The sequence below is a fragment of the Chlorocebus sabaeus genome, chromosome 16 (assembly GCF_047675955.1).
Source record: "Chlorocebus sabaeus isolate Y175 chromosome 16, mChlSab1.0.hap1, whole genome shotgun sequence".
In the NCBI taxonomy this organism is placed as follows: Eukaryota; Metazoa; Chordata; class Mammalia; order Primates; family Cercopithecidae; genus Chlorocebus; species Chlorocebus sabaeus.
In genome coordinates, this window is record NC_132919.1 from 35,081,334 (window position 1) to 35,095,758 (window position 14,425).

The 14,425-nt window shown below is 40.2% G+C and overlaps 1 protein-coding gene across 5 annotated transcripts in view; it reads left to right on the plus strand.

Annotated features, from left to right (window-relative positions):
• The first annotated feature begins 218 nt into the window (after positions 1–218).
• Positions 219–14,425, plus strand: part of DDX52 (DExD-box helicase 52) — a 30,745-nt gene continuing 16,538 nt past the window's right edge. The window contains exons 1-5 of one of the 5 annotated variants that reach the window (XM_008011124.3): positions 219–357; positions 1,370–1,568; positions 10,284–10,414; positions 11,401–11,586; positions 13,811–13,954. In XM_008011124.3, the coding sequence (XP_008009315.1) occupies positions 271–357; positions 1,370–1,568; positions 10,284–10,414; positions 11,401–11,586; positions 13,811–13,954 (747 nt within the window). In that variant the 5' untranslated portion in view covers positions 219–270. The other 4 variants (XM_073004873.1, XM_008011125.3, XM_073004872.1 and 1 more) reach the window with 4 other exon arrangements.

Consider the following 14,425-nt stretch of genomic DNA (forward strand, 5'->3'; position numbering starts at 1 on the left):
CTGGGAGGATCGCTTGAGCCCAGAAATTCGAGGCTGCGATTGCGCCACTGCGCTCCAGCCTGGGCGACAGAGTGAGACCTTGTTTCAAGAAAAAAAAAAAAAAAGATAAATAATGACGGAGTACACGGTAGTAAATTACCCTCTTCTCGCTCACGCGGCCAGGCTCCGCCTACGGGAGCCAATTACGCTCACGCCCTCTTCCGACGCTGTCAGAGGCCCGGGAAGTAATCTGCGCAGGCGCTGTAGAACCGTGGCGCTTTCTGGGTAAAGATGGACGTCCACGATCTCTTTCGCCGGCTTGGCGCGGGGGCCAAATTCGACACGAGACGTTTCTCGGCAGACGCAGCTCGATTCCAGGTACTGTGCCCGAAGGACCGTGGCCCGAGTAACTGAGAAGGAGCAGCAGCCCGGGAATGAACCCGCTGCGGGGGGAGACCGGCGCACATGGACACGCGTGGCCTGGCTCTCACCCTCCTTGGGGTATTTTGCTTCCTTTTGTGTTCAGCTTACCTGCACACCTAGTCGGTTGAAGCCTTCTGAATGAGCTCTTTAACTATCCTGTTGTAGACCTAGTTGGGCCTGGCACGGAAACGCTGTTTCCTCCCTCTTATTCAAAGTTGGAATCCTCCTTTCAAAAGGAACTTTTTCTCCGAACCTAGAGGAAAGGAATTACGAAAACAGAAACAACCAAAGATGGAGAAAACAGATTCTTTCACTATAGTCTCCCCAAGTTTGGCTTGGCAAGCGTATAGTTGTACCGGGCGTGGTTCTTTTTATTGCTTCAACCCCATGGCTTAAGTAACCAATGAGAAGAGCGATTTATAAATGGGGGATCTTACCTAGAGAAGTAGTGAGTGATAAATCGGGGGAAGTCAATTGGGCCCCAGTTGTGGAAAATATTGAATGTCTACTTTGCTGTTTGAATGTGTATGTGTGTGTGACATGTGTTTCTTCTTTCTCTAACTGGTGAGTATGAACTCTGGAGCCAGATTATCTGGGTCTAAATGCTAAGTCTGCCAGTTACTAATTTTGAGACCTTCCTCAAGTTACTTAATTTCCGAATGTCTTGGTTTTCTCATTCGTAATACTGCTATTTACTTTATAGAGTTGTAAATATGAAGCAATTTAATATGTATAAACATGCTTAGAAATCTGCTTGACATTTAGTAAGCATATGTGTTCATTGCTAATATTAATTTGTTACTATTATGAGGTCAGAGAAGGTCTCTTCAGATTCTATTTGCCCAGACACTTGTTAGCTCGACAGATACTTGAAAAGGTAGAAAAGAGGAGTCATTGGACAATCTTGCTTGAATGAAAGGAATGCTATTCTGTCAGTAGGTTTCATTTTAAATGTTTTGGGTTTTAGATAGGAAAAAGGAAATATGACTTTGATTCTTCAGAGGTGCTTCAGGGACTGGACTTTTTTGGGAACAAGAAGTCTGTCCCGGGTGTGTGTGGAGCATCACAAACACATCAGAAGCCCCAAAATGAAGAGAAAAAAGAAGAGAGCCTAACTGAAAGGAAGAGAGAGCAGAGTAAGAGAAAAAGGAAGATGATGACTTCAGGTTAGTGTTTGATATCTGTTATGTGTTTTCTCTTTAATTTTGTTCAGTTATAAAAATAATACAGGCTTATGGCTACAAGTCAGACAATAAGGTCATTTGTCAGCTGATGGCACTCAGGTTGTTTCCAGGTATTTGCCATTAGAAATATTGTTATAGCAAAGATAATTTTAAGTAAAGATACTTATATGTGTAAATCCTTTCGTACAGGTACTGTTATTTCTGCAGAATACCATCCCAAAAGTAGCATCATATGGTGAAAGGGTATGTACCCTTTCTTTGAAAAATACTACAAAATGACTTCCCAAGTCCTTGTCAGTGCTGAATATTATTGGTGTTAATTTTTTTGCCAAGCTAATGAATGAAACTTTTTTTTTTTTTTTGAGACAGAGTGTTGCTCTGTCGCCAGGCTGGAGTGCAGTGGCGCGATCTCGGCTCACTGCAACCTCTGCCTCCTGGGTTCAAGCGATTCTTCTGCCTCAGCCTCCCAAGTAGCTGGGACTGCAGGTACGTGGCACCACGCCCAGCTAATTTTTGTATTTTTAGTAGAGATGGGGTTTCACCATGTTGGCCAGGATGGCCTGGATCTCTTGACCTCATGATCCGCCTGCATCGGCCTTCCAAAGTGCTGGGATTACAGGCGTGAGCCACCGTGCCTGGCCTGAAACTATTTTATATTTATATTTTTTTGATAAGTGGTGAGGTCGAGCTTTTTTTTTTTTTTGATACGAGTCTTGCTCTCTCGCCCAGTCTGTAGTGCAGTGGCACAATCTCGGCTCACTACAAGCTCTGCCTCCTGGGTTCATGCCATTCTCCTGCCTCAGCCTCCCCAGTAGCTGGGACTACAGGCACCTGCCACCACGCCCGGCTAATTTTTTGTATTTTTAGTAGAGACAGGGTTTCACCGTGTTAGCCAGGATGGTCTGGATCTCCTGACCTCGTGATCTGCCTGCCTCCGCCTCCCAGTGTGCTGGGATTACAGGCATGAGCCACCACACCTGGCTGGTCGAGCATATTTTTGTATACTTTACTTGACATTAACATTTCACCTTTTGCAAATTGTTTGTTCTTACTCTTTGCCCATTTTGACAGAGGCTTTTTTTTTTTTTTTTTTTTTTTTTTTTTGAGACGGAATCTTGCTCTGTCGCCCAGGCTGGAGTGCAGTGGCACGATCTCGGTTCACTGCAAGCTCCGCCTCCTGGGTTTACGCCATTCTCCTGCCTCAGCCTCCCGAGCAGCTGGGACTACAGGTGCCCGCCACCACGCCCGGCTAGTTTTTTGTATTTTTAGTAGAGACGGGGTTTCACTGTGTTCACCAGGATGGTCTCAATCTCCTGATCTCGTGATCCACCCGTCTCCGCCTCCCAAAGTGCTGGGATTACAGGCTTGAGCCACCGCACTACAGAGGCATTTTTGTTTGTTTGTTTGTTTTTCTTTTCTTGTACTCTAGGGCTATTTATATATTTTTTAAATCTGTAATATTAAGTTTCCTAATCATTTACCTTTTTTTGGTAAACACTTGAGTTATACAATGATGAAAAATAAAGTTCCTTCCTATTGTTTATCTCCAGTCCCATTTCTCCAGAGGCAGCCACTGTTAATCAATTTCTTTTGCATTTTTCTGGGGACACTCTATTCCCATGTATTTATGCCTGACTCAAAAAAAAAAAACAACAAATACTCTACATACTATGTCTATATACTTTGGTTACTCTATATACACTGTTGGGAACCTCTCTTACTGCCTTCCTCTTTTTTAAAAACAATGTATCTTGGAGGTTGTTTGGAATCAGTAGGAAGTACATTGCCTTGTTCATTTTAACACAGCATTGTATCCCATTGTGTATTGCATAATTGATTTAACAAGTTCCTTTGTGATGGATATTTGTAGTTTTCACATTTTTGCTGTTGTAGTTTTGAAGTGTCATTCTACTTATCTTTGCATGTATATGTGAGTATATCTGTCCCATAAATTCTTAGAAGTGGAATTGCAGAGTTAGCAAATAGATTTATCCACCAGAAACATTCCATCAGTAGGAAGTACTTTGCCTTGTTCATTGTTAACCCAGCATAGTAGCCCATCATACACTGTAGGGATGCCCCATGATCGATTTGACATGTAACTGTGTGAGGGACATTTACTACATTGTTTGCATGCTTTTGCTGTTACAGTGCTGCAGTAAAAGTCATTCTTGCCTGGCTGCAAGGAAGTTTGATAAAACCTTTACCATGATTAATAAGAAAGACATGCCACAAACTTAGCAAAATGATTCAAATGTTAGGCCACCAGAAATATACAGCTATGTACTGTGACCATTGTGGCAACAAATGTATTTAGACTATAGATCTATGATAAATGTGTAGGCATGTATCTATTATTTTTTTTTTTTTGAGATGGCATCTCGCTCTGTCGCCCAGGCTGGACTGCAGTGGCACAATCTCGGCTTACTGCAAGCTCTGCCTCCCGGGTTCACGCCATTCTCCTGCCTCAGCCTCCCGAGTAGCTGGGACTACAGGTGCCCGCCACCGCGCCTGGCTAAATTTTTGTATTTTTAGTAGAGACGGGGTTTCACCGTGTTAGCCAGGATGGTCTCGATCTCCTGACCTCGTGATCCGCCCGCCTCAGCCTCCCAGAGTGCTGAGATTACAGGCGTGAGTCTCTGCACCTGGCCGCGTATATCTATTTTTAACTGGAAAATTGAAGAGCTTATGAATTAGTAATGATTTGGGTCATTTAGTACCAACTGTCTCATAAAGGAAACAAAATTTTTTTTAAAGTCATTCTACTTTGCGATGCCTTCCAGCAAGGTATAAGACTTTCCTCTTTTTGTAAATTTGTCTCTTCATATGCATTGTACCCTTATTGTATTACATTGTTCCCTTGTCATATTACATTGTTCATCTGTTTCTTCTTAATTTATTAAACCTCATATTTTGAGGAAATTAGCTCTATGTCTAGCATATTATGTTTACAAATATGTTTCCAGAGTGTCATATGTCACTTGTCTTGTTTATTTATTTACTTTTTGGCCTTCTGTGCATTAAGTTTGTTTTTTTAAAATGCTAGGCTGGCTCACTTCTGTAATCCCAACACTTTGGGAGGCTGAGGTGGGCTGATCACTTGAGGTAGGGAATTTGAGACCAGTCTGGCCAACATGGTGAACCTCCATCTCTGCTAAAAATATAAAAAAATTAGCCAGATGTGGTGGTGCACGCCTATAATCCCAGCTACTTGGGAGGCTGAGGCAGGAAAATCACTTGAACCCAGGAGTTGGAGGTTGCACTGAGCTGAGATCACACCACTGCATTCCAGCCTGGGTGACAGAAACAGAGCAAGACGCTGTCTCCAAACAAACAAACAAACAAAAAACAACAGCAAACTTCCATGTTTTCTTATTTGTTGTTTCAATTTGTTATATTAAAATCTTTGACCCTGTGGAATTTTATTTGGTATAAGGAGTGAATAGGGAACTAAAATTTTTTTCAGATGTCTGAATAATTGTCTTAATACCATATGTTGGTGTTTTGTCTTATGTTGACTAATTGTCTTAATATCATATGTTGATAATCTGTGTTTTCTCTATTGGACTTTAATGCAACTTTAATTGTATACTGATTTTCCATATATATTCAAGTCTGTCTCTGGACCTCTTCTGTTTCTGTATTTGTATACCAATACTAGCTTGTTTTAATTACTATGGCCTTATATGTTATAAAATCCAGTAGAGTGGAGAGGCATACCAATATTTTAGGCAACTCAGTATTTTCTCCCTACAGTGATCTTCAGAATCATCGCAATCCCGATTACAATTCTAGCAGAATTTTTTTTATAGAAATTTCTGCTGAAGCTTTGGCTTTCTTCAAACACTCTCATAATAAGCAGATACTACTCTTTGGCCTTCCAGAAAGTCAACAAGCAAAGTGCCTTGCACATCCAAAAAACCTATTGCCGTTGCCTTTGCTCTTGACTTGTCAACTTTTGCTTTAACTGGACCACTTCCACCTCTTGGTAGTCATTGGTTTAATTGTGCTTTGTCTTCGTGATCAAACTGGTAAAACCATGTTTCATCTTCTGTTAAAGTTCTTCAAAGAAATGCTTTAGGACCTTGATCCCACTTGTTTAAAATTTCTTTTGAAATCTCTGCTCTTGTCTGCAGCTGATTTGGGAGCAGTGGTTTTGGCACCCATCACATGGAAAATTTGCTCAACTTATTTTCATTAAGAATTGGTAGGTAGAAGGCCAGATGTGGTGGCTCATGTTTGTAATCCCAGCACTTTGGGAGGCTGAGGCGAGTGGATCACCTGAGGTTAGGAGTTTGAAACCAGCCTGGCCAACATGGTGAAATCCCGTCTCTACTAAAAATACAAAATTAATTTGTGGCGCATGCCTGTAGTCTCAGCTACCTGGGAGGCTGAGGCAGGAGACTCGCTTGAACTTAGGAGGCGGAGGTTTCAGTGAGCCGAGATCACACCATTGCACTCCAGCCTGGACAAAAAGAGTGAAACTCCGTCTCAAAAACAAATAACAAAACGAAGAATTGGTAGGGAGGCCAGGTGCAGTGGCTCACCTAGAATCCCCTTGCTTTGGGAAGCTGAGGTAGGAGGATCAATTGAGGCCAGGAATTTTGAGACCAGATTGGGCAACATAGCAAGACTTCATCTATACAAAAAATAGGGCCAGGAGCAGTGGCTCACGCTTGTAATCCCAGTACTTTGGGAGGCCAAGGTGGAAGGATTGCTTGAGGCCAGGAGTTCAAAACCAGCCTGGCCAATATGGTGAAACCCTGTCTCTACTTAAAAAAAAAAAAAAAAAAAAAAAATTAGCTGGATGTGGTAGCTGGTGCCTATAATCCCAGCTACTCGGGAGGCTGAGGCAGGAGAATTGCTTGCACCCGGGAGGCAGAGGTTGCAGTGAGCCGAAGCTGAGATCACACCACTGCACTCCAGCCTGGGTGACACAGTAAGACTCTAAAAAGAAAAAGAAAAATTAGCTGCATGTGGTAGCGCATGTCTGTAGTCCCAGCTACTTGGGAGGCTGAGGCAGGAGGATTGCTTTAGCCCAAGAGTTTGAGGTTACAGTGAGCTGTGATCATGCCTGTATAGCCTGGCTGACAGAACAAAACCCTATCTCGAAAAAAAAAAAAATATATATATATATGGTGTAAGCTGAAGCAGTTCAGATGGCTGTGGTGTTGGCTGTTGTTCCTGCTATTAATCAACAGTCCTCTTCAATTAGGGCATGAACAAGATGAATTTTTTCCTTATAAATTGACGTGTGTGGTCTGCTGCTACAGACTTCATCTTCAATGTTATCTTGTTCCTTCTTAATGGGTGGTCTGGTGCTACGGACTTCATCTTCAATATTATCTTGTTCCTTCTTAAAACAGGTTATCCATTTGTAAACAGCTGATTTCTCTGGGGCCTTGCCCCCATAATCTTTTCATAAAGCATCAGTGATTTCACTATTCTTCTACCCAAGCTTCACTGTAAATTTGAAGTTTGTTCTTGCTTCAGTCTTAAGAAGAATTCATGCTGCTTTTTTCAAACTGCTGTCTTATCTTTCTTAGTGTCCCAGACTGGATCCAGTTCACCCATATTATAACAAGTTGGTATGAGTTTATTTTGGTGCAAAAAAAATTGAAATTTTTGCATAGTTTCTTCATAATATGGATTTTCCATGAACTTTTTGAAGACCCCCTTATGTATAGATCAGTTAAAGAGAATAGCTAGTCCACAAACCCATGCATATATAGTCAATTAGTTCTCAACAGAGGTAATAAGGTAAATCAGCAGGGAAAAGAAAGTCTTTTCACAAACAGTGCTGGATCCATGTGGAAAAAACTGAACATCAAACCTAACTTTACATTGTAAGCAAAAATTAACTTCAAATGACTCAGACTGAAGTTTAAAACTATAAAAGTTCTAGAAGAAAACATAGGAAAAAAATCTTTGTGGCCTTGAGATATATAAAGGTTCCTTAGCACAACAGCAACAAAAATTTTTTAAAAAGAAAAAACTGATATATTGGACTTAACAAAACTAAAAATGTTCATTCTTCAGAAGATAACATTAAGAAAATGAAAAGGCAAGCCACAGATGGGAAAATATTCGCAAAATGTATATCAAAGGACTTGTATCTACTCATAAAGAAGATAATACACATGGTGATAAGCACATAAAAGACATTCAACATCAGTAGCCATCAGGCAAATTAAAACCACAATACAATACTACTACATACTCATTAGAATGGCTAAAAATAGAAAGAGTGACTGTACCAAGTATGGGCAAGGATGTACAGAAACAAGCTCTCATAGTGTTGATGGTAAAATGGTACAACCACTTTGGAAAATAGTTTGGCTTTTTTTTTTTTTTTTAAAGTTAAACATATATTTACCGTATTACCGAGGTATTCTACTTGTCAATATTTACCTAAGAGACAGGAAAATATACATCTTCAGGAAGACTTGTACACAAATTTTCATAGCAACATTACTTATAGCCAAAAGCTAGAAATGACCCAAATGTCCCTCAACAGGTGAATGATGAACTGTACATCCATACAATGGAATACTACCTAGTAATAAAGTGGTAAGTTGTTGATACATGCTGCAACATAGATGAACTTCAGAATAACTATCTTGAGTGAAAGAAGCCAGACAAAAATTAGTACATATGACATGATTCCGTTTATATAAAATTCCAGAAAAGGCAAACTAATCTATAGTGGCGGAAATTAGATTGGTAGTTGCCTATGCATGGAGTGATGGATTATAAGGGGTCATAAGGAAATTTGGAGAAGTGATAGAAATAACCTAGAATGTGGTAATGGTTTTTTGGGTGTGTAGATATGTCAAAACTCATCAAATTAGATACTTTAAATATATGCAGATTATTGTATATATTTATGCCTCGGTGAAGTTGAAAAAAATTAAGAAATTAGAACTAGTCTTTGCTAATTTTAGAACTAATTTAGAAATTAGAACTGGTCTTTGCTTTGTAGAACTAGTCTTTGCTTATTAAACTTAAAATTTTTTAAGTTAGGCCAGGCGCGGTGGCTCACACCTGTAATCCCAGCACTTTGGGAGGCCAAGGCGGGCGGATCATGAGGTCAGGAGTTTGAGACCAGCCTGCCAACGTGGTGAAACCCTGTCTCCACTAAAATTAGCTGGACGTGGTGGCATGCCTCTGTAGTCCCAGCTACTCGGGAGGCTGAGAATCACGTGGGAGACAGAGGTTGCAGTGAGCCAAGATCATGCCATTGCACTCTAGCCTGGGCAACAGAACAAGAGTCTGTCTCAAAAAAAAAAAAAAAAATTTAGGTTAGTCTTACATATTTATTCTCCCATACAAACTGTTAAGTCAGGTGGTCTAGTCACCAAAACAATTCTGCCATTACTTTTAATTGGCTAGTGTTCTTCATAGATTGAGGGAGAATGGCTGTCTTTATAATATTGAGTAGCTCAAAGTATTGTGTTATGTTCATTGCTATTTTATTGTTTATTTATTTATTTTGAGACAGAGTCTTGCTCTGTCGCCGAAGCTGGAGTGCAGTGGCACAATCTCAGCTTACTGCAACCTCCACCTCCTGGCTTCAAGTGATTCTCCTGCCTCAGCCTCCTGAGTAACTAGGATTACAGGCACATGCCATCATGCCCGGCTAATTTTTATATTTTTGTAGAGACAGGGTTTCATCATGTTGTCCATCCAGACTGATCTTAAATTCCTGACCTCGGGTGATCCACCTGCCTTGGCCTCCCAAAGTGCTGGGATTACAGGTGTGAGCCACCGCGCCTGGCCAGTCATTGCTATTTTACGTGAGATCTTTCATCATATTTATTTTTTAGTTGTTGGTTGTTTACATATAGAGAACCTGACTGCCTTATTGAAATTTCTCATTGTTTGGCCGGGTACGGTGGCTCACGCCTGTAATCCCAGCACTTTGGGAGGCCAAGGCAGGCGGATCACTTGAGGTCAGGTGTTTGAGACCAGCCTGGCCAAGATGGTGAAACCCCATTTCTACTAAAAATACAAAACAAAATTAGCCAGGCATGGCGGCGGATGCCTGCACCCCAGCTACTCGGGAGGCTGAGGCAGAGAATTGCTTGAACCAGGGAGGCAGCAGTCGCAGTGAGCCGAGATCGCACCACTACACTCCAGCCTGGGTGACAGACCGAGACTCTGTCTCAAATCAAAAAAAAAAAAAGAAATTTCTCATTGTTTAAGTTGCTTTTCAATTAAACCCCTGTTGTTTTCAAGTATACTCAGTACGCTGCTGAAACAGCCAACAAAGGGAAGATAGTGAGCTTCAGAGCTCTGATCATAGCAACACAGAACTTGCCTTTTCATTTTCATTTTTATACATCCTATTACTTTCTCTTATCTAGTTGCATCAGCTGTACTTTTTCTTTTTTTAATGTGAAGGTATGGCTCTCTTGCTGCACTTACACCCAAGATTAAAACCTTTTTTCTTTTTTTTTTCCAAGACAAGGTTTTCTTTGTTACCCAGGCTGGAATGCAGTGGCGTGATCACAACTCTCTGCAGCCTCAACCTCCCAGGCTCAAATGATCCTCCCCACTCAGCCTCCTGAGTAACTGGGACTACAGGCATGCACCACCACCCACCCTTGGCTAATTTTTAATTTGTTTTGAAGAGACGGGTCTTCACTATTTTGCCTAGACCGTTAAAATCTTTTACTTTTTAAAAATATATTTTAGAAATTACTTCCCAAGAAGAAGGTGCTTCTATACAGTGGATATCATCTGTAGAAGCAAAGATTGAAGACAAAAAAGTTCCGAGAGAAAGTAAACTCACTTCCGGAAAGTTGGAGCATCTCAGAAAAGAAAAGGTAGAAAAATGTTTTGGGGCCAAAAGTATATATATTTTCTGACCTAGTGACTTATTCACTGGACTTGGGTTATTCTGTTGTTAACATGAATATAGTTTTGTGAAGACAGAAGGTTAATTACATTCATTTAGATTTTACTTTAATGAAAACTTAAAGCAAAGTAGACATTTGTGCTGTGGGTGAACATTTTAAAGTTTAAATTACAGATACATATATAAAATTCTTGACCTGCTCAAGTTTCAAGATTGATAGTATGTTTAGAATTATGTTTTTAAAATTTTGTAACCCCTTTCAATAAACAAAATTTGACTCCCTTTCTTCTCTGTGTTGAGCTCACCGGTTTAGAAGGATTTCCTCTGACACAGATTAGAGGGTTAGAATTCTTAAAGGAGGTGTTTTATGACTTGGGATTAAGAGGAGTAGGATATGGAAGAAACAACAAATACACCCTTTTTGTGTCTGCTGTACATCTGCCATATTCCTGATGGAGAGGTGTGTTCAGCTCACTTCAGGGATTAGTATGGCAATGCTTCAGTAATCCAGAAACCAGAATTTGGCTGTGTCTGGTCCAGACAATGGGGAAACAAACCAAATCAACACTACTAGACTCTACTTTTTGGCATTCAGTTTTAATAAGCAGAGTTTTAGGGTAAATCATCAAAAAGCATTGATACTTGTAGGCTAACCACCATATTAAAATAGTAGATGGATTCAATGCCTGACTTCTAAGAAGTTTATTTAAGGTTAGAAGTTATGACTGTGACAATAACACCTTAATATGAAGAAAGCATAGACATTTTATGGAGGTTTTCTATGAAAGGGCATGAAATGTACCTAATATCTGTGATGTTTTGGTTCTTGGATTTAACCAAAAGGTTTCATATGCTGCTAAAGGTTATCCCAGAAACTGTTAATGTTGCTTTATAACATCTGAGAATGTATTTATTTGGCCATATCCATGGGGGCCTCTTTACTTCACTTTTCAGATAAACTTCTTGCGGAATAAACACAAAATTCACGTCCAAGGAACCGATCTTCCTGACCCAATTGCTACATTTCAGCAACTTGACCAGGAATATAAAATCAATTCTCGACTACTTCAGAATATTTTAGATGCAGGTTTCCAAATGCCTACGCCAATCCAAATGCAAGCCATCCCAGTTATGCTGCATGTGAGTATGAAGATCTAGAATGCCTGTAACATTCCTTCCTCTGTGTGTTTGCTCATTCTCTTCCCTCTCTTCTTGAAATTATTCTTTCCACCTTATCTCCCCTGTTAAAATCCTTCACTTCCTTGTAAGTTCATCAAATGCCTGTGCCTCCATAAAAGTTGCCTTGATCACTCCATCTAGATGTGATCTTCTTCCTTTTCCAGTACCATTTCCTCCACACTGCAGTTCTCCTTGGTATTTGGTGTGTTCTTTTCCTTACAACATTTATTTTACATTTTACACTACTTTGTATTCGCACCAATCATATTTTTTTCATTTTACTAGTGTGTAACCCCTTGGAGAATGGGGATTATGTTTCATTCGTTCGTTGTTTATTTAGTTTATAATGCCCAGGAACTACTCCAGAAATACAAATGCTTTCTAAAGTTCTTGTACATAGCCTGACTTATTTTTCCCAATACTTTTTATAATTAAAGTACACTTTACATACAATAAAATGCATAGATTTTTAAGTGCCCTGTTTAGTGAGTTTCAGCAATGCATATCCTGTGTAACCACTATTCCAGTGAAGATGGAGAACATATGTATTACCCCAGACAATTTTCTTGTGCCCTTTCCAGTCAGTCCTCACCCTGCCCCTGCTCAGAGGCAATTTCTATTCTGATTTCTACTACTGTATATTCCTTTTGCCTCTATTCTAGAGTTTTATATGAGTGGAATCACACATTAATCTTTTATTTCTGGTTTCTTTCACTTTGTGTAATGCTTTGAGATTGGTGTATATTACATATAGCAATAGTTTGTTACCGAGTAATATTATGTTGTATGAATATACCACAATTTGTTATCCAGTCACTTGTTGATAGAGGTATGGATTAACTTAGGTTTTCGGACATTGAGTTTTTCCGAGGTTTGTTTCTGTAGCAATGAGAGTTGAGTTTTTTCCCCATGTAACCAAGATGGCCTTCAGTTCTGGTTTCCAAAGGATATAAGATACCTTTTCATCTATGCTAGTCCTTTTCATTTTCTTTGAGAGCTGAAATGAGAATACATTCATACATTTAAATGATGCCGTTGACTCATGTTATAGTAAATTTGCTTTTAATTTTTGTTTAAGATTGTTTCTGTCATGGCTTTAGCTTAAAGTTTTAAAAATCATAGTGGGGGCCGGGTGTGGTGGCTCACGCCTGTAATCCTAGCACTTTGGGAGGCCGAGGCAGGCAGATCACAAGGTCAGGAGATTGAGACCATCCTGGCTAACACGGTGAAATCCCATCTCTACCAAAAATACAAAAAATTAGCCGGGCGTGGTGGCGGGCGCCTGTAGTCCCAGCTACTGGAGAAACTGAGGCAGAATGACGTGAACCCAGGAGGTGGAGCTTGCAGTGAGCCGAGATTGTGCCACTGCACTCCAGCCTGGGCGACAGAGCAAGACTGCATCTCAAAAAAAAAAAAAATTGCAGTGGGCCAGACGTGGTGGCTCATGCCTGTAATCCCAGCACTTTGGGAGGCCAAGGCGGGCAGATCATGAGGTCAGGAGTTCAAGACCAGCCTGGCCAATATGGTGAAAGCCTGTCTCTACTAAAAATACAAAAACTAGCTGGGCGCAGTGGCTTGTGCCTGTAATCCCAGCTACTTGGGAGGCAGAGACAGAAGAATTGCTTGAACCCGGGAGGCAGAGGTTGCAGTGAGCCGAGATCGCACCACTGCACTCCAGCCTGGGTGTCAGAGTGAGACTCTGCATCCAAAAAAAAAAAAAAATCACAGTGAGTTTTTGAAAATTGTCTCCTGTAAATTACTCTGTCCCTCAGGTCACTGCCATTTTTTATTTCTTCAGCCATTCTGTTTTTAATAAAACCTTTCTTAGTGATTGAGCAGTACAGATACCAGGACAAAAAGTTGGTTTTATAATTTTATTTTGACAACAGTTAAGTGGAAAAGAAAAATTGAAATAATGGATATAACTTAGGTTATGAATTCTCTTTGGGTTTTAGTTATCTGTATTCTTTACACCCATTCAAAGGGAATTCGAGGGTAATGCTCAGAAACTTTGTTGGGGCGATGGTGGCATGGATGGATGATGTTGGGAAAGCAGATATGACTTGAATGGATTCATTACGTAAAATTTTTTTTGTTTTTTTCTAGGGCTGGTAGCATTATTTGACCAGGCTCTGAAAAATGTATGTACTTTCTTTGTAGTATTTAATAATATCCTATTTTTTAGGGTCGGGAACTTCTGGCTTCTGCTCCAACCGGATCTGGAAAAACATTAGCTTTTAGCATTCCTATTTTAATGCAGCTGAAACAACCTGCAAATAAAGGCTTCAGAGCCCTGATTATATCACCAACACGAGAACTTGCCAGCCAGGTATGACTTGTAGCTGTTGAAGAGAATGTGATTGGTGTTTACTTCAGTGATCTTTCTTATTTGAAGGTAATAAAAAGATCTTCAAAAAGCAAGGCCCGTGTCTTCTGTCATGGTCAAGTATCCTCTACACAGCAGAGTGCTCTGGATCTTACACCATGTGGGCAAATCTTTTAAGTCTTTCTATAAGTTTCTAAAACACAATGATTTTAATATTTACACTTCTTTGGTAAATGCTTTAAGGTCTTTAAAGTTGAAAGGCTAATGAAATATAGTCCTTCTTGGACATTTATTTTTCTTACCAAAAAAAAATGAATACTCATCTTAGTTTTGGTTTTTATTTATTTATTTGTTTGGTTTTAGCCACAGATTCTTACTCTGTTACCCAGGCTGGCATGCAGTGATGTGATCATGGCTTACTGCAACCTCAAACTCCTGGCCTCAAGAGGTCTCCCACTTTAGCCTCTTGAGTAA